Below are 19,708 nucleotides of genomic sequence, written 5' to 3'. Positions count from 1 at the left end.
CCCCATTCCTGACCAGACCTTTATGACCTTCGGTGACATCAGGATTTTTACATACAAATGCGCATTTTATTATACGCTCTGGTGAGTGCGCATTCTTCTCATTTTTGACTGCACAAGCACCAACTTCAAGTTGAATACAGGAGTCACATTTTATGACACCAGCTATCATATGAACTATTTTATACACTTTGCACTTTACTATACATTGCACTTTATTGGTCTATATTTTAGTGCTGCACTATATTACAATAAGTGGCGTCACATGTAGCCTGAACAATGCAAGAGCAGTTACCCTATGAAAGTTATTTTCAGCTCACTGTCCTTTTGTCAGCACATGCAAATGCAGCATAGCCCGATTGGCACCTAGTGCTGCCCCTCCCCTAATCTGAATGTTGCCATGCATGGGGACAGGAGACTGATATTAAGACAGATTCAGGTACATGTGTTAGTTGTATGAAAACATTTTTTACACAACACATGTACCTGAATTTTACAGTGTAAAATTTTGCATGTCTTTTTTGTTTTTTTTATATTATATATATATATATTTTTTTTTTAAATAAGGTGCACATGTCTACCTTCACCAACAAACAGTAATCTGATTTTGACCTGTACATACAGAACAAACCTCAGAAGCATAAAACACCCACAAGAATAAACACCAGCCAAGTGCATTAATATAATCACTCCCTTTATACCGACTGAATTAGCTCATCAGTTATAAAGTAACTCTAAACTTTCTAGCAGAAATTAATCAATGAAAAAAAGAAAAGAAGATTGTCTACTGTGGAAAACTATTTGCGTAAGGAAAGATTACAGGAATTTTAATTCTAAGATAAACTTTTAAAGACCAACCCATGTATGACTATAATGACATTGTTACTTGTAAAATACATCTGAAGGCCGAGAGAGTTGGGCGTATATAAAAAGATGATGCAAAAACCAGTGACTATATTCCAAGTGAAATAATCTTCAGCAATCACTTCACTTTATGGCTGACTTTATAAGGAGATAATCTGAATATTTACCAATAGTTAATGCACTTTACACAGTTACTGTAGTGTGCAATATATGACTACAACTGTCCATACACAGTTAGATATCCTTTGTTCAGCCTGATTGGATGCAGCCACTGTTCGGCCTAAAATTTTCCAATAGGCTCCTTCAACAAAACTCAATCCAACGACTGGGCTGGCAGGGCCACAGACTAACTGAACTCCCTTAGTGTATGTCCAGATTAGAGGGTTTCCTTTGTCTTTACAAAAAAGAAGAAGAAGCGAGGATGTCAAATCACAGGACCGCTAGACTGAATGTACATACACAGATAGCTCAGGAGCTGGTAGGTACAGTGTGGACTGGGGTGGGGGTAGGTTTGTGGTGTTCACCATTAAATTTTTTCTCTAAGGGGGAACTAACTTTAAGCATGAGAGAAAAACACTTCAAGAAAGAAGTATAAATTACAATAAAGAGTGTAAATTGCAGTACAGAGAACACTCATTTTCCAAGGAGGACTCACATGATCGCTTTTGGATTCTGCAGCATACAGGCTTTTGGTCCAAATGTGGTTACGGGGCATGGTCCATGCATGGATCGCGTCCTCCTGCAGGAAGTAACAGACAGAAATTATTTCCACTTTTCTACACAGGATGCATTTAATCCCAATATCACCAGAAAAAAAAACTGTATTTTCAAACAAAAACAGCAACAAGTATTCAGATTGACTGACTATACAAACTTTTCAAATGTAAATGGATTTACATTGACAGATAATATACAAAGTGTAATAATAAATGCATTTGAATAGAAGGTATGAAATAAAGTTTGGACCTAATAACACATGTAAAGCCATCCACACAGTGAGGTTAATAATACAGTTAGTTATCGGCAATATTTTTTCTAGACCCTGAAGAAAGATTATTGCACTGATGTTATTAATGCCATTAAAGGCATTATATTTATTTCACTATAATGTCACTTCCCAGAACAAGCATCGTATTCATAGCCGTTTTAGGATGAGCTAAAACTGGCCAGATCATATGGTTTTCTCCTGTCAGCATTCGACCCGCAGTACCATGGCAAAAGCAAGAAAGAAATAGAAAGAAGAATAAAGAACAGAAAAAAGAAAAAAACAGAAATCGGCTGTTCTATGTCTCTTTCCCATCCCCCTTCCCCAAGAACCCGAGTGATAGTAAGTGTCCCCACTGGGGCATACTCATGATCCGGGGAGTGCAGAGAACGTATTAGAATTGTTCAGAAATTCAGGCTGTCCGATATTGAAAGAGGCAAAAGGGGTATTGGGGGGGGGGTTAGAATTGTGTTTATATGGATAACAGACAGATAACAGAGAAAACCTGTTATTAACCACTTGCCTACCGGGCACTTGTACCCCCTTCCTTACCAGGCCAATTTTCAGCTTTCAGCGCTGTTGCACTTGAATGATAATTGCGCGGTCATGCAATATTGTACCCATATGAAATTTTTATCATTTTTTTTCTCACAAATAAATCTTTTTGGTGGCATGTACTCGCCGCTGGGTGTTTTACTTTTTGCGCTATAAACAAAACAAAGAGCAAAAATTTTGAAAAAAAAAAAGTTTATTTCCATTATAAAATTTTGCAAACAGGTAATTTTTCTCCTTCACTGATGTGCGTTGAGGATGCACTGATAGGCAGCACTGATCATGGGTACCGATAGTCGGCACTGATAGGCTCACTGACTGGCGCAACTGCTGGGCGCTAACTGGTGACACTGCTACGCACTGACTAGTGACACTGCTACGCACTGACTAGTGACACTGCTACGCACTGACTAGTGACACTGCTACGCACTGACTAGTGACACTGCTACGCACTGACTAGTGACACTGCTACGCACTGACTGGCAGCACTGCTGGGTGGCACTGACTGGTGGCACTGCTGAGCACAGGTGGGTGGCACTGCTGGGCACTTGTGGGCGGGACTGGTGGGTGGCACTGCTGGGCACTGATCATCAGTGCCCTGTTGATCGGTGCCGATCCCCGTTCTGACAACTGCTGGTTCTCGGCAGTACGTTCCTCACGCTCTGACAGCGTGAGGAAAGTGCAGCCGAGAACCGATAATTGCATTTCCCGGTGACAGCTTGTCATTGGATATGGATCATGTGGTAAAAGGCCATTGTGAGTGGCCTTTTACCACATCACGTGATCAGCTGTGTCCATAGGACACAGCAATCACGCAGACCATCAGGGGCGTGCAGGAGAGCGCATTCTGGCAGGACATCATATGACGCCCTCCCAGAACTGGCCGGCTGCAGTGCAGCCGTCATTCGGCTATCTGCGGTCGGCAACTAGTTAAAATGAATTTGACCTGACCTAAAAAAAAAAAAAACCACCAAGGTTAACAGCCGTGTACTTGAGCTTTAGCAACAATGCCTAATATTAAATTATCATACATGTGTAATCTTATCTATCAAAGATTTATACTTTGCCCCTCACTTAGCTTAAGGCCCTGTGCAGGGCTGTCTTACCAGAACAGGGATGCGTGTGTGTTGGCGTTCAAGCCCCTGCCGCTGTCCCCTTGTTGTCTGCTGGGACAAACTGGAGCTGCCACTGTGTACCAATATGACATGCGGATGTGGGTTCCTGAACATACACAGGATGAATAAAGATGGACCTGCATGAGGAAAGCAGCTAATTGCCTTCTGTGAAGCCCGGCCTTAATCCAGCCTGTTGAATGTACCTTTGCAGTGGGGACCCACCGCAGTGAGGAGTAGAAATACTTACCTTCAACAGGTAGCAAAGCAAAACGGAAAGGAGGAAACCTACGGGAGTGAGGAATAAGTGAGTGGGTACCAAGTAAGGGGACACACCATTGCATGGGTAAATTAAACACTGAAATAAAAGCAAAAGAAGGAGGCACCCCGGCCTAGTGCATTATCATAAGACATTTTAATAAATCAACAAAAACAATTCCAATGTACTCACAAAAGGTACACAGTAAAAGTGTTGTGTTGGATGGATTCCAGTGGTGACCATCATATCCCCTGTTTTTAAGACTGAAGAGTCTGTAGTTGGACTCACATTACTGAAGGCTTGTATACCTGTAGTGCTGATAAGATTGTCAGTTTTTACTATTGGGTAAATTTAACAGCAGCCGGGAGTGGGAGTTGAGAGCAGACCCCCCCCCCCACCCCACCCCCCAAGGCTGCCAAAAAAACTCAACTCTGCTGCCAAAACACCTCATCCTGGAGCAGACTTCCCTGTAGTCCCAGCTTCAGCCACCTCGTGTTCTGTCCCCCGTTAGCCCATAATGGATGCCCACTACATGTGCCACTACAGCCACCATCCTATGGACTGCCACAGAGGAGATGTGCTGTGCTGCTAACACGGGTGGAGTGGCCCTTTATTCTTCCTTCATGTCTCTTTATAGCAGCAGTCAGTTGAACAGAAAGTCTAGATCAGACTTCAACACTTGGTTGAATGGTGGGGGTGGGTGGCCTAATTTTCTTTTAAATTGTACAAAAAGTCCTAACAAAATGGTGTCAAGTCTTTATTACAGCAATGCAATTAAAGCTGAAGTCCGAGCTGGAGAAGTTACATCTGAAGTGGGTCCATCTGGACAATGCAATGGTTCATTTTATCCGGTACGATTGGTATTAGGCAATTCTAGCTCCTGCAAGTTTCCTCCTGGCTGTATGACAGCTCCCCAGGACCTGCTTCTCTTCATTACCAGTCACAGTTCTCTGATGTCATCACTTACAACGCAGGACCAGTCTAGGGCCTGCCCACATAGTGACAGCATCAGGCAAGTAAAGAACACTAGATACTGGGGGGAGCAAGGAATAAGGGGATTCACCTTACTCATCATACCCTAGACAAAATAAGCAGCTAGCCCTTACAGTGCAGCTGCAGTAAGCTTTAATTATTCCACTTGATTAGGAAAGTGGTTCACTCGTCAAAAGATTTGCCATTTATACACAAGTTCAAATTCAACAAACCTAGACATCTGACTTCAAGCTAAATTTCTGTATCAGGCAGACCACACAGAAGCAGTTGACCACGATCTATTCTAGAACAAAGGATGTAATCATCTCAAAGACATTCTTAATCCAGCCAGAGCAGAAAAAATCCAAAAGTCTAACCATTCCTAAAAATGTTTTCTCCCCCCTCCTCCTACCTATCCCACCAAACTTGTATAAAAATTATCTGTATACTTACCTATTTTTAGTCTGCTCCGCTACCATCACAGGATCCCACAGCTCTGGTTCTCCAGGGTCACTGAGTGGCTGCTGCGGGGGAGAGGAGAGATCGCAGACACTGACAGAGCTATGGGAGGTGTCAGGGCTCCCCAAATCCCTAGTCGTCATCAAGTGCTCCATGACACAGGAGAACTAGAGCTGCAGGATCTCGTAACTGGACTAGATTTAAAATGGGTAAGTACACGCATCTTCTTCAAGTTGGACAGGAAAGGTAGCAGGAGAGAGGAGGGAACATTTTTAGCAATAGTTCGAGTGGTTGTAAAGGCTGAAGGTTTTGCATGAAGATAAAAAAACATTTTTGATGCAGCTCTTCTACCCTAAAACTTACCTGAGCCCCCTCACAATCCAGCAATGTGCATGTGAGCCATGGCTGTCCCGGGACTCCCTCTCCTCAATGACTGAGATAGCAGCAGCAGCCATTGGCTACCACTACTGTCAATCACAGCCAGTGAGCCAACGAAGAGAGAGCAGGGACAAGGCTGAGCCGCAACTCTAGGTGTCTTATGGATGAATAGAGTAGGGCTTGGGTGCAAGCATGCACTAGTGCCCCAAGAGCAAACGGCTTGCTATTGGGGACACTGAGAAGATGGAAGCACCGGCAAGGGACCTGAAAGGACGAGGATTGAGGCTACTCTGTGCAAAACCACGGCACAGAGCAGTAAGTATAACATGTTTGTCATTTTTTTTTTTTTTTTAAAGCCAAAACTTTAATACCACTGTAAACCGGCCATACATGGATCGAAATTTGGCTGGTTCACCAAGGACCAACCAAATTTCACTCCATGTATGGACACGCTGGTTGTACAGAAGTCAATATTTTGATCAGATTCTGGACAACCACCCTGTTGGTTTTTTTTTTAATAATCAGTGTAGGGGTGGCAGGGAAGGCTACCCACCATGAGAACACAGTAGCACAGCAGGAGTCCCCAGGCCACCTCGAATGTGTGGATGGGGGAAATCAGCACATTTTTTCAATCAATCCATCTGCTGGTTGAAAACAAAAAAAGGATAATGCATGGCCTGCCTTAAGCTCTTCCACTTTAAGGAGCTGGCTTTCTCTCAAGGCACAGGACATTCATCAGAACTCACAGTTATGAGAGGAAGGCTGGGAACTTTTAGGAGTTTGAGGTTTCTGTAGGAGTAGCTCCTAAAATAATGTCTTGTTGAATTTGTTTAAATCATAATAATGGGGCAATCCTACATTGCAACATTGTATGAATACACTGCTGAAAAACATGAGACGTGCTAGGATAGTCACACCATGAAATGAGAGTAATTTCAATCAATGCATCCATGAGTCAGCTGTGGAACTGGTCTACCCTAAAGTATTACAAATAACCAAGGAGATTTGGTGACGTGCTCAAGTGCAATATGGCCTTTTGAAATATTTCATGGGATCCTAGATTCCATTCACATCTATGTAGATGCCACTGTACACATGTTTGTGCGCATAGCGTTTAGGGCAGCCCATTCATTTCAGTGGCCTGGCCTATGCACGAATATTGCACAAAGGAAGCACATGACCTTTTTTTCTTTTAAAATCACACTGCACCAAAATGCATGGTACATTGGTACCATGCGAATGTACCATGCGTTTTGCATTTTTCCTCATTAGAAATTAATGGCAACACCAGGTATGTGTCCATTTTTTTGTGAAATGTGCATTGTTTGTTTTAAGTGATTTTACAATAAATGTAGACCTAGCCTTAAAAGAAGGAGTTGTTTATTAAAACTGGAAAGGGCTACAAAAATTTCAGACTTGAATCTCCATCAGTTCACCACCAGGCAAATGCGTTATGCTTGGAAGCAATTTGTCTCTAAGGTTGCTGCATTCTGAATCACTGTCCTACCAGGACACACCATTGAATCACCAAGCATTTCTTGCACTTGACTAGATCGGTTTTTCTGGGAAGGTCTAACAGTTCACAAAATGGTTTTCTTAAAAGCCTAACAATATAAGCACTTTAACATTAGACTTAAAGGGTAAGTTTACCTTTGGGGAACATGTTCCACCCATTTTTAGGGTGAAACATGTAACACGTTCCTACGCCTGCGGCTTCTCGCTAGTCCCATCCCCCACCCACCCACCACTGTGACAGCAGACCAGGGATCTTCTCCCTACACCCGCTGTCACAATTTGAAAAGATTGTGGCTGTGCAGGGCTCCGCCCACATGGCCGTGTCATTCACAGGCCTCTGTGAATGAATGAATGAACGAACAACAAGCACTGAGATACACTGCGGCTGATGGCTTGTAGTTACCAATGAACTACCAGGATGCTAGTGAGTCTTTTTGTCTGTACAACCAGACAGATACACTGACAGTCTGCAGGAGCCTGGGATGGCACCAGTGATTTGCTGATTGTGGGTGCAATGCTTTACAGGCTCCTAAACAAAATATGAATAAATGCACTTTTTTTTTTACCAGAAAAAAATGTGCATTTATTAATTTTAGAAACGTGAACTTATCCTTTAAAAGGCGAAGTTCACTTTTTCAAGAAATCAGCCTATGCAGACAAGGGACCCCAGTAGATCTTAAACTGTACAGCTTTTTGAAATATTCATGAATTTTATGGTCGTACCTGTAGGCCATGCGGGTACCCCCCCGCCCCCACACACTCTTCCCCCAGAAGCCTGGGCACAAAACTCCGTTAATCCCCACATCCTGCTTTGCTGCTAGGACATGAAAACTGTTGGATGCTCACTCCCAGCATTACCAAAGCGAAAACCAACAGTTAGCACATCCTAGCAAAAAGGCAGGACATGGGGATGGGGATGGCTGACTGGGAGTTTTTTGAGCAGGTTTCCAATGGGGTCCAAAAAGCCTACAAGTATGCTTTAGAAATAACAGTACAAATAATGAACATTTATCAAAGCTGCAGAGTTTGCCACTTTCTGTAAAAAGGTGAAGTTAGCCTTTAAGGCCAGGTTCACACTCATGCGGTGCGGTACATCACATTTGATTCGTACAGAAACCGCACCGCATTTCTCTGCAAATCACATGCAAATTATGTGTGGTGCAATTTGAGCCATACATTATGTATGGCTCAAATCGCATCCACACAAAAAAGGTGCAGGACCCTTTTTTGGGTCTGCACTAGAATCAGATCTCATGGGTATTCACATGGGATTCATATGGGATTCTGATGCAGTGCAGAATTTGCACAGAAACGCTGGAAATTCAGCACTGCATCAGTCTGAACCCAGACTAAAGGTGAATTGTGGGACTGGTATAAAACTACCCTTGTAGTTAGCCCCCAGGCCCCACTGCTGGTCCTGCATTGTATTTGATGATGTCAGCATGTGACCGCTGGCCATAGCACCTTAGAGAAGAGGCTTCAGGGGACTACTAAGGAAACCTGCTAGAACAATGATTAAGAGAAATAGGATACCCAATTCCTTTACCCTTAAAAATAAATTTCACTTCTGCAGTGCAGGGGGAGGGACACTGCAAGGGTATTTTATTTCTACCTGGTGTGGGGCTTTAAAGGAAACCTTTACTGAGTGAAATATGAAGGCAGCCATTACTGACTTCTAAAATGCTAGTTGCTTGGCTGTCAATATTTTCTGGCTGGGACAAGAATGAGGATTAGGAAAGAAGGAAAATCACCAATTTAGCATGCCAACCAGATGAATATTGTTTTAAAAAGGACAGAGAGGATAGCAATGGCAGCCTCTTTATTTACACACTACAAGCTTCCTTTAAAGGGTCTGTACACCCAAAGAGAATATTTCAATATGGGATAGATATTGGTGAGCAGTATGTGAAATATGCCTGATGTACAACCATTCCTCCTGCAATAGAAGGAAGGATACTCCAAATTCTTGGGGGAAGTCTCGGCACAAAAGGATCTATGACAGGGGTGTCCAGCCTGCGGCTCACAGGCCACATACGGCCCAAGAAAGCTATGAATAAGTCCTAACACAAAAATCAAACCTACTTGAAAATATTGATTTTTCTTTTTGGAATTTTTTGTAAAAATGCTTTTACACTTAGCGAACACATGCAGCTGAAGAAAATTTTTACAGAGTCACTTTACTAGACTTTCTATCTTCCCAAAGAAAAAAAAACATTCCACTCTTTACAATCATGTCATCTCTTATTCATGTCATCAGTTATTTGCAGCATCTATATTTGTGATCAACTATTTTCAAGGATGAAGCACACGATGGGCAAAATTAAAACCAAAATATCTGATGAATTCATTGAGAATTTCCACTACATCCATCAAACCAGATATTGATGTGTTAGCTGTCAGAAACAATGTCAAACATTACACTAGTTTTATGTTGCCCTCTTTTACTTTTAAAAAATGACAAAAAAAAATGACGTTTTATTACTCAGATAAGTGCATTATCAATATCAGTGATAACTTCTGATCTGTCTGACGTTTTCTACTCATCAGCTCTGCTTATTGTCAATGTATTTTAAGTGTGGCCCAAGACAACTCCTCTTCCATTGTGGCCAGGAAAGTCAAAAGGTTGGACATCCCTTCCCTGGGAAATAAAGGAGGTCAGACTGTGTTTCAAACCACTTCTGTCCACTTCTTACTGAAATGTGAGTTTCAATAAGCTGTCCTTTAACCACTGGATTGACTATCAGCTGTAAAACTACAAGTCCCAGCATGCCAGCTTCTACTATTTAACCTTAATGATAAAAATACATATAAAAGTGTGAATGTGTGTAACCAGACTCCCAATTTTTAGATTTCAGGTCTGAAAACTAAAGTAAACTTCTTACAGATTGCACATTTTCCTACCCTTTTTTTTTTGTTTTAAGTCAGTCAGCACTGTTATGAAAACTAAACAGCACAAGGGCCATCTCCGAGTGGATTCATGATACAGCAGGCCAGAGACAACAAAGGCAGTGAGTAGGAGTGACAAGGACTTGCAAAGTCATGCTTACACAAACCCAAAAGCCTGCATTGATCTGAGCTACTTACAGAGCATTGTTAACAATACCAACATGCAGAAAAGAGGAATCACAAAACCACGAATGTCAGGGAAACATACATGCCATAATGGACTCATGAGAACACCACAGAACAAAGAACAATTGTAAAATAAAAAAGGAAATATGACATTTGTACAGTTTATGGATGCCCAAACACCCAGATAAATGTTACAACACATCACCCTCCTACACCACTCTTCATGGCCTTGCAATGGACACTGCTGAAACCGGTTAAATGTGGCATAGGCGTGAAGCCAACCTGAAAAGCTATGCTTTGCGGTAATGCGTTTTTCCCTGTGTTACCCAAACGCAAGGCAAGGTACAATCCAAGGTGTGGTCCGTTGCAGTGCCAATCATTTTAAAGGGCACTCCAGCACATTTTTCAAACACACCTTAATGCACATGCATTTCAGTGTACCACATAGTACATTGGTGCCAAGGCAGCCTATAAATCTGTAACTAGCACCGTGCAAATTCAAAATAATGCATCAGACAGGCATAGAAAATACATTATGTGTATTTCTGCTGGAAATTTGTATGATTGAAGGGGCTGAAAAAAAAAGTAGCAGAATTACTGAAGCATACATAAATGGAGTCATCATGCAGCCAGATTTTCCATCCTACCCAAACCCCATAGGTACTTCACAATGCAGCTAGGCGACTACACATTACAGCTCCTCTGTGGTCAGTTGAATCTATAGAGAGGGACAAGCCAACAGACTTTCGTAATATACTGTACATTTCATTTAGTGTATTCTGAAACACATTTCCACTCTGATAATATTTAAATATAAAACGAAAGTATGCCATATGCCACAGTGGTGAGTGGTTAGCATTTTCACCTGGCTGCACTAGTGTCATCGGTTTGAATCCCAACCACAGCACTACCCGCATGGAGTTTGCAGGTTTTCCCTATGCCCACGTGGATTTGCTCTGGGTACTCCAGTTTCCTCCCACACTCCAAAGACATTCTGGTAGGTTAACTGGCTCCTGTCTAAATTGGCCCTAATGTGTGTATGTATGAATGGGAGTAGTGCCTAGTATACAAAATGAGAAAATCGGACAAATTATTTTTCATGGTTTTTTTTGCAGCTACTGTCATATCGCATGCGAGTGCTACTAAACATATGAAAAATTCCCGTACGAGTCAGTGCAACTTTCCGTGCACAAGATAGTGCCAGCGGAGGTGATATTACATACGTGTGAGCCCTGTGTTTGCCATGTCTTTCAGCTATAGCCAGAGTGTCACAACATACTTGTGCATTGCTTTCCTCTCAGATTCGTTGTCAACGTTGATACATTTTACAGGGATGTGTATTTAAACTAATCACGTGTTGTGTGGAATACATTTACATTAAGGTATGAATTCAAAACACAAATAACAGTGTCCAGTAATCTTGCTTTTGGATAACGCTCATATTTATTGGAAAAAAAATAAAATTTGATTTCCTTTAATGCATGAAAATGTATTGCAATGCAAAGTGCTGTCAACATTGTCATGTAAAAATGAATAATTACACAGTCTAAATCTTTAACATGAGATCTACAGATAGTTCCAAATAGTAGTAATAATATCACTCTATTGCAATTAAAAAAATTTCTATCCTCCATACGATGTTCTTTTCGTATTTAGGAGAATGTTCATTGTAAACGAAGATTGTTTTAATTGCCCTTTCTCCTTCCAGGTTGATTTCATGACCGTGATCATGCACGGTGTCGGTCACTCAATGTTTTTACGGACGAATACTGTACTAATTAATAGAAAATCATTTGTTGTTATCTTGGAGAAACATTTTCATGCTCGTCCCTTCAGATAATTTTTCATGAACTTTTGTGATTGGCTAGATTATCGGACAGTCGTTCCAAAAGAGTTTTATTTTCCCCCTTCCATCTAAATTTTCTCATCGTGTATACTAGGCATTAGGGGCCTTAGATTGTCAGCTCCTTGAGGGCAGGGACTGATGTGAATGTACAATATAAGTGTAAAGCTCTGCATAAACTGCTGGCGCTATAGAATAAGTATCTGTAATAAGAAGTTAAATGTTTGCCTAAAAGCTCATTGACACAACGCACATTATAACGCATGTCATGACCAAAGTTATAGTGCGGATTTAAGGTCGCAAGGTGCAATAAGTTTTCATAACCATGGACCGCAGCAAACATCCAAACTTAATTGCACTCCTACAATACACTGCAACGCACCTACATGAAGTGCACAGATGCATATGCTTCGTGCATCGCCCTGCGATGAAATGTATTGTGCAGGACTTGTGTGTGCTCTTACAGAATATACATTACAGCTGTGCTTGAACAGTCCTTATGGATCTGTAAATGGTATTCTATACTCTCTACAGATCCATCTAAATAAACTTTTGCCATTGTTTCTCAGTACACTCAGCCGGGGTTAGGGCAGTAGGAATATAACCACATGATGAGCATTCTCTGTGTACAATGTCATTACCTGCTATCAATTATTCATACCAAGGTTCTATCATTAATCTACTGAATTACTAGGCCATTCATTATTAGTGAGGCAGATCACAGTACAGCATCATTGTATGAGAATATCACAAACTTGCTATATGAAGCATAAAGACTTGTTGCTGGACAGAAACACTTCTGTTGTCTGAGTTTTGCAAACACAAACATTTCTCCTAGGATCTCCAGTCTGAGTTCACTAATTAAAAGCAGTCATAATAATTTGATTTAAAGAACACGAACGTTTAATGCTTTACCCTGCTATACTCCTTTAATACCTTCCAAAGAAACTAAAAGAATCTGCTCATTTGTGAAGTCCCATTCACACTACGTCATAGCATTACCATGCTTTTACAGCAACATGCAACAGAAACAATTGAGTACTGACTTGATACTTTTTTTATTTGCACGAACATACAATTTTGAGGACAAGCTTTCAGGGTATGTCCCCTTCTTCAAGGTCCAGGCAGTGCTACCTTGAAGTACTGAACCAGCCTGGACCTTGAAGAAGGGGACATACCCTGAAAGCTTGTCCTCAAAATTGTATGTTCGTGCAAATAAAAAAAGCATCAAGTCAGTACTCAATTGTTTCTGTCGCAAGTGCACTAATACGGCTACAATCACCTCAAACAGCAACATGCAGAAACACATGTTACACGTGTTGTTGCAATGTGATGCCATTTATTTGAATTGCACCCCATGGCACCCTGCCAATGGATGGCAATGACATGGTGTGAATGTCACATGTCATGCCAGCTCTATTTGTTATTAGAGGGCTAATGCACATCTGCAATGTCCCTTGAAGCGTGATCCGCGTTCAGCTTGCTTTTCAGCGGGCACTTGACAGGTGGTGAGGAGTTGTGTTGCCTGCTCACCACTTGATTTAACCCTGTAATGCCACACTCTCATACAGCAATCACATGCATTGCTCACAGCTGCAGTGTGGCCCCACTGAACATGATGGGCATGTTTGACATGTTTTATTGGTATAACATTTATTCTATTGTTAAGCAGCAGTGTGGCCCACCATTAACTCAAACAGCAGTCTGTGTAATCTGATGTCTCCAATCTTTCAGGTCTACTTCAAAAAGAGTGTAGTATGAGAAGACTGGTGCTTTAGCTTAATGGTTGTCTTCTACTGGCTGCCATCGGTAAATGTACTTATAAGATGTATTTTTTCAAAGCAGGGAAATCTGTAACAGGAGAATAATGATGAGTTTAATTTCCCACCTCTCCTCACAGAATGCCAGTTCCCTAGCTGTCACTTTGATCCTTTGGCTTATTTGTGGTCCTAGACTCTGAGCCAGAATAAGAATAGAGATGAGAAATTCTGATACTTTTCTAGCATTTTAGTGCAGATCTGTGACTCAGATGTACTGAAATCAGACATAGCCAAGCATCTAGCATTTTCTGAAGGAGACCAGCAATAATAGCCTCTGTACTTCTTTCCAGTGAGCATGTCAGGAACATCAAAGTGTCCAGACTAAGAATACTGCCAAAGTGATTTTCATCCTCTAATTGATTTCTGAGCACCCTGAGAGCCCTGACTAATGAGCCCATTAACCACAAAGTTTCTACATTGGCAGAATACTCTCTATGTGTGAACTACCCCATAACTGTACCACAACAGACTGCATTCCCACCCAGAAGAAAAAAAACCTGCTAGGTTTACCTGAGGATGTGTCCTTGGTAAAAATCCTTGGTAAAATACACTAAATTTACATCTACTGTACACAAACGCAAAAAATGACCTAATTTTTGGTAAAATATAAGAGATGAATGCATATACATGCATGCGTGTGTGTGTGTGTGGGGGGGGGGGGGGTGTTGTTGGGATCTTATGTGCTTGGTGTAACTTTTTTCCCCATCACACAGGGCACGAAATGCACCTATGTGATTGTTTTGTGACAGGCTCTCTTTAATGAGACATCTCCCCTGTACTCGACTGAATCTAATGCAGTGCAGATCGCAAAGGATATTGTGCACTTTTTTTCTGTGAACAGCCCGTCATAAGATCTCTCATTTCAATCATCCTCAGCAGTTTGATAACTTCTCAACAGTCAGTGCATAGAATATATTGTAAAAACCTGGGGGAATGAATGGTGGAGAAGGATCTGGGGGTTCTGGTAGATCACAAGCTTAATAATGGCATGCAATGCCAAGCTACGGTTTCTAAAGCGAGCAAAATCCTCTCTTGTATTAAAAGAGGTATAGACTCCAGAGAGAGAGATATCATATTACCCCGGTACAAATCATTAGTAAGACCTCATCTGGAATATGCAGTTCAGTTTTGGGCTCCAATTCACAAAAAGAACATTGGGGAACTGGAGAAAGTACAGAGGACAACTAAACTGATACGAGGCACGGAGGAGATCAGCTATGAGGAAAGATTAGAGGAACTGAATTTATTCCCTCTTGAGAGGAAGAGATTAAGGGGGGATATGATCAACATGTATAAATACATCAGTGGTTCATAGTGAACTCGGTGTAGAGCTATTCACCCTGAGGTCATCACAGAGGACAAGGGGGCACTCTTTACGTCTGGAGGAAAAGAAGTTTAATATGCGGAAAGGTTTCTTCACAGTGAGAGCTGTGAAAATGTGGAATAGACTCCCTCAAGAGTTGGTTCTAGCCAGCTCAGTGGATTGCTTTAACCTCTTCACGCTGGCCAAAAGCAAATGTGCGGCCTCCCGGCGTCTAGGCCTAGACGCCGAGCGGCCGCACATTTGCGTTCTATTAAAAAAAGAACATATGTGCTGAGAGCGCGCCTCCTGCGCACTCTCAGCACACATGTCTGGTATTCACGGAAAGGTCCCGATCTCCTCTTTCAATCGGGACCTTTCCCTATCATGTGACCGCCATGATACGGCGGTCACATGACCTTAACCAGTTCCCGCCCGGCCAATAGCATAAAGGCGGCCGGGCGAGCAGCTCGTCCCTCCGGGTGGACGCCATATGGCGCCCTTTCGGTCATGCGCAGTGCGCCCAGCCGCAGGGCAGCTCTGTGGCGCGATATGTCACCGGCCGTGTACCTCGGACATGGCCAATGACAGATCTGTGTACCGGCCCCGTTTCCAGTACCATGTGCGCTGCTGTGACCAATCACAGCAGGTCACATGACAGTTGTATACAATGGACGGCTTCCTTTCATGTCACCCATTGTATACTAGTGTGTCTAGATGTGAATGGTCGCAGCGATCACATGCACACGCTGGGCCAATCACAGCCCAGCTGTGTCATGTGATTAGCTGTGGCCAAATCACAGCTAAGCACAAAAAAAAACCCTGAATGAATTGATGTCATTCAAGTAAATGCTTGCTTATAGCAAAGTAATTCTTTGCTATCAGCAAATTGTGTAAAAAAAAAAATAAAATAAAAAATACTGATCACTTCCCCAAAGTAGTACAAGGTTACTATGGTAACCTTGTACTACTTTGGTCATAGTGAAATATGAAAAAAAAAAAATCTTAAAAAAAAGAAAAAAATCTAATAAAAAATTAAAACTAAATAAAAAATTTTTTTTTAAATTATAATTTTTTTTTTCGTACTGTCACCAGTCAGTGTCCCTGATCACTGCCATGACAGTTATATGATGACGCTGTACTGCACTGGTGACAGTATGTAAAAAAAAAAAAAAGTGAAAATCATTTTTTGAATTTTTTCATTTTCCGAAAAATGACAAAAAAATTACAACTTCAAAAACTCGCCATGCCTCTTATAAAATACATCGGACTGTCTACTCTGCAAAAAGGGGTCATTTGGAGGATATCTGTACTGTTCTGACATTCTTGGACCTCAAGAAATTAGATTGGCTGTCAGTACTTCAGGATTGATCAATATTCAGATCTATACCATAGTTTGTGAACTCTATAACTTTCCTACAAACTAAGTAATACATCCTATTTATGTTTAATTTATTTCAGATACTTATATAGCGCCGTCAATTTACGCAGCGCTTTACATACATATATTGTACATTCACATCAATCCCTAACCCTCAAGGAGCGTACAATCTAAAGTCCCTAACTCACATTCATACATATACATACTAGGGCCAATTTAGACAGGAGCCAATTAACCTACCAGCATGTCTTTGGAGTGTGGGAGGAAACCGGAGTACCCGGAGGAAACCCAAGCAGTCACAGGGAGAACATGCAAACTCAAGGCAGGTGGTGCCGGGGTTGGGATTCGAACCAGTGACCCTAGTACTGCCAGGCGGAAGTGCTAACCATTTAGCCACTGTGCTGCTCTGTTACCACCACACCTTCTACAAAAGATACCCAGGGTCTATGAGGTATGTATGTGTGAAAAGTCACTGAGAATGCGGAGCACTGGGTGCACTTTATATTACCTGCAGCAGCCGAGCTGCAATTTGAAAAGCTGGCCAAACGCCAAAATACAGGTACATAGGTTTCCTTTAGGCACAGCAGCAATATGTCCTGAACAGCATTATCAGATACTTGGGACACATTCAGACTTATGCAGGCCATAGATGGGTCGAAAATCGGCCGATTTTTCGTCCGAAAATAAAATCGGCCGATTTTCGGATCGTTAGTGGGCTATTTGTTCAGCCATTTTTCGGTATTTTGGCCAATTTTTTCTTATCGGTAAAGTTGGAAAAAAAACGGCCGATTTTGCAGATCGGCCGATTTTCTCGGCAATGATGGGCAAATCGGCCGATTTTTTACCGATAAAAAATCTGCGCATGAGCAATGACCTGCAAGAGGAAGACAAAAAGAAAAAAAGAAGAGGAAGAAGAAGAGGATGAAGAAGAAGAGGATGAGGATGAAGAAGAAGAAGAAGATGAGGATAACGAAGAAGAAGAAGAAGGGGATGACGATGAAGAAGAGGATGAGGATGAAGAAGAAGAGGATGAGGATGAAGAAGAGGATGAGGATGAAGAAGATGAGGATGAAGAAGAAGAGGATGAGGCTAAGGAAGAAGAAGAAGAAGAGGATGAGGATGAAGAAGAAGAGGATGAGGAAGAAGAGGATGAGGATGAAGAAGAAGAGGATGAGGATGAAGAAGAAGAGGATGAGGATGATGAAGAAGAAGAGGATGAAGAAGAAGAAGTAGGATGAAAAATAAGAGGAATTCCAGTCCAGCAAAAAGTGTCCCTGCAGAGAGCTCCGCTATTTCTTTGACAGTTCTTTGACATTTACAGCGGTTGCAACATTGTATCTATTTGTTTCCAAATAAAAACATCTGTATCCTAAATGGAAACAAATAGATACATTGTTGCAACCGCTGTAAATGTCAAAGAACTGTCAAAGAAATAGCGGAGCTCTCTGCAGGGACACTTTTTGCCGGCTGTAGACGGGATGAAAATCGGACGATTTTTTTTACCATTGATGGTAACGTCGGCCGCTTGAACGACTGATTTTTCGTTTTCTAAAAGAAAAATCTGCAGTTTTTCTCCCCGTCTATGGCCTGCATTAGTCAACTGCAATATATCGCTTGTTAAAATGCGTCAAACAAAGGAAGCCCATTAACGATCATAAATAGGACCAGGAAACACAACCCATTTTTGCAGTATGTACATTGTGATGTGTTGTCTTGAGTTGGACACTACTGTATAATGCATCCCCAGGAAAGATATATATGTATAAAGATCCCCAATGAATGCACCACAACTCACTTCACAAGCATACAAGCAGTCATGTGTCTTGCAGCAAAAACATTAAACCTTGCATTGTACCGCAGATTACAGCAGCACCTACGTGTTAATGCATGTTGAAGTAATGCTCTTTAAAAACACATAGAAGGTGTGCTCTCACAACAATACAGAAGTCTGATTGGGTTCTTAATTATTTTATCTACTGCCTAGAGTAGCCCTCATAGTTAACCCCTTGCCTACCAGGCACTTTAACCCCCTTCCAGTCCAGGCCATTTTTCAGCTTTCAGTGCTGTCACACTTTGAATGACAGTTGCAGGTTCATTCAACACTGTAACCATAAGAAAGTTTTTTGAGACAGATACAGCTTTCTTTTGGTGGTATTTAATCACCACTGGGGTTTTTAATTTTTGCGAAACAAATTAAAAAAAAAAACAAAAAAAAAAAAACGACAATTTTGAAAAAAAATCCCAAACTTTTTCTTTGTTTCGGTTATAAGAATTTGCAAATAAGTCATTTTTCTCCTTCACTGATGTGCACCAATTAGGTGGCACTGATGGGGTGCACCGATAGTCGGTGCCCTGATTGATTATCTGTGTACATGTCCCTGTCACACTTGCCGGTTACCGGCTCTGTTCTCCTCATGCTGTTACAACTTGGGTGGAAAGTAACAGTCAAGTGTGTTTACACTGTAATCCGCTGTGATTAGAGACACAGCTGATCATATGGTAAAGGGTTGCGGCGATTGGCCCTTTACCACAATATGATCAGCTGTGTGCAAAGGACACAGCGATCACAGAGCATGCTGTTGTAAATAACATAAAAAATGAATAACCAATTAAAAGATAAAATACGAAAAACTGTTTTTGATGCACTATTCAGCTTCAACTCAGAAATTTCCTCTGCAGTACTATTTTTCTTTTGCTAGATGTCCTACGTCTGATGGCTAGCATCATTCACCCACTTCCTCTGAGTCCAGGTCATCCTGGTCCCACTCCAGCCTGTGACTAGACAGTGAAAAGAAAAACAGTGCATTGTTGAGTTCACCTCTGCCTCTCTGCTCCTATCAGAATGCTTCTTGCCCAGGGGTGGACTGACAACTCATGGGGCCCCCGGGCAATAGGGGAACATGGGGCCCCTGTGTCCTTGCCCAAAATCAAAAAAGCCTATGAAAAAGGTACCAGGGGCATCTCATGGGGCCCCCTACTGACCCCTGGCCCTCGGGCAGTGCCCGAGTTTCCAAATGGTCAGTCCGCCCCTGTTCTTGTCAACACATAAACACTAACAAGTAGCATTCTGATAGGAGGAGAGAGCAGAGAGAGTTGGCTTCTACTTCCTCTTACACTCCAGCCCTGGTGTACAGTGACTGCAAAAGGCTGATACCAAATCAAGAGTCAGGTACTTATACTGCTTACAATTAAAACATAC

At 41.8% G+C, this 19,708-nt stretch overlaps 1 protein-coding gene across 3 annotated transcripts in view; it reads right to left on the bottom strand.

Annotated features, from left to right (window-relative positions):
- Positions 1-19,708, bottom strand: part of NADK (NAD kinase) — a 169,596-nt gene that overhangs the window by 85,271 nt on the left and 64,617 nt on the right. For all 3 annotated transcript variants that reach the window (XM_089675923.1, XM_089675925.1, XM_089675926.1), the window contains one exon: positions 1,517-1,600. In XM_089675923.1, the coding sequence (XP_089532049.1) occupies positions 1,517-1,600 (84 nt within the window). The remainder of the gene's footprint in view (positions 1-1,516; positions 1,601-19,708) is intronic.

Source organism: Staurois parvus, unplaced genomic scaffold (assembly GCF_062004578.1).
Source record: "Staurois parvus isolate SC_StPar_1 unplaced genomic scaffold, SC_StPar_1.0 ptg000160l, whole genome shotgun sequence".
Lineage (NCBI taxonomy): Eukaryota > Metazoa > Chordata > Amphibia > Anura > Ranidae > Staurois > Staurois parvus.
Note: the sequence above shows the minus strand (reverse complement) of the source record. Positions and strands in the feature narration are given on the sequence as shown.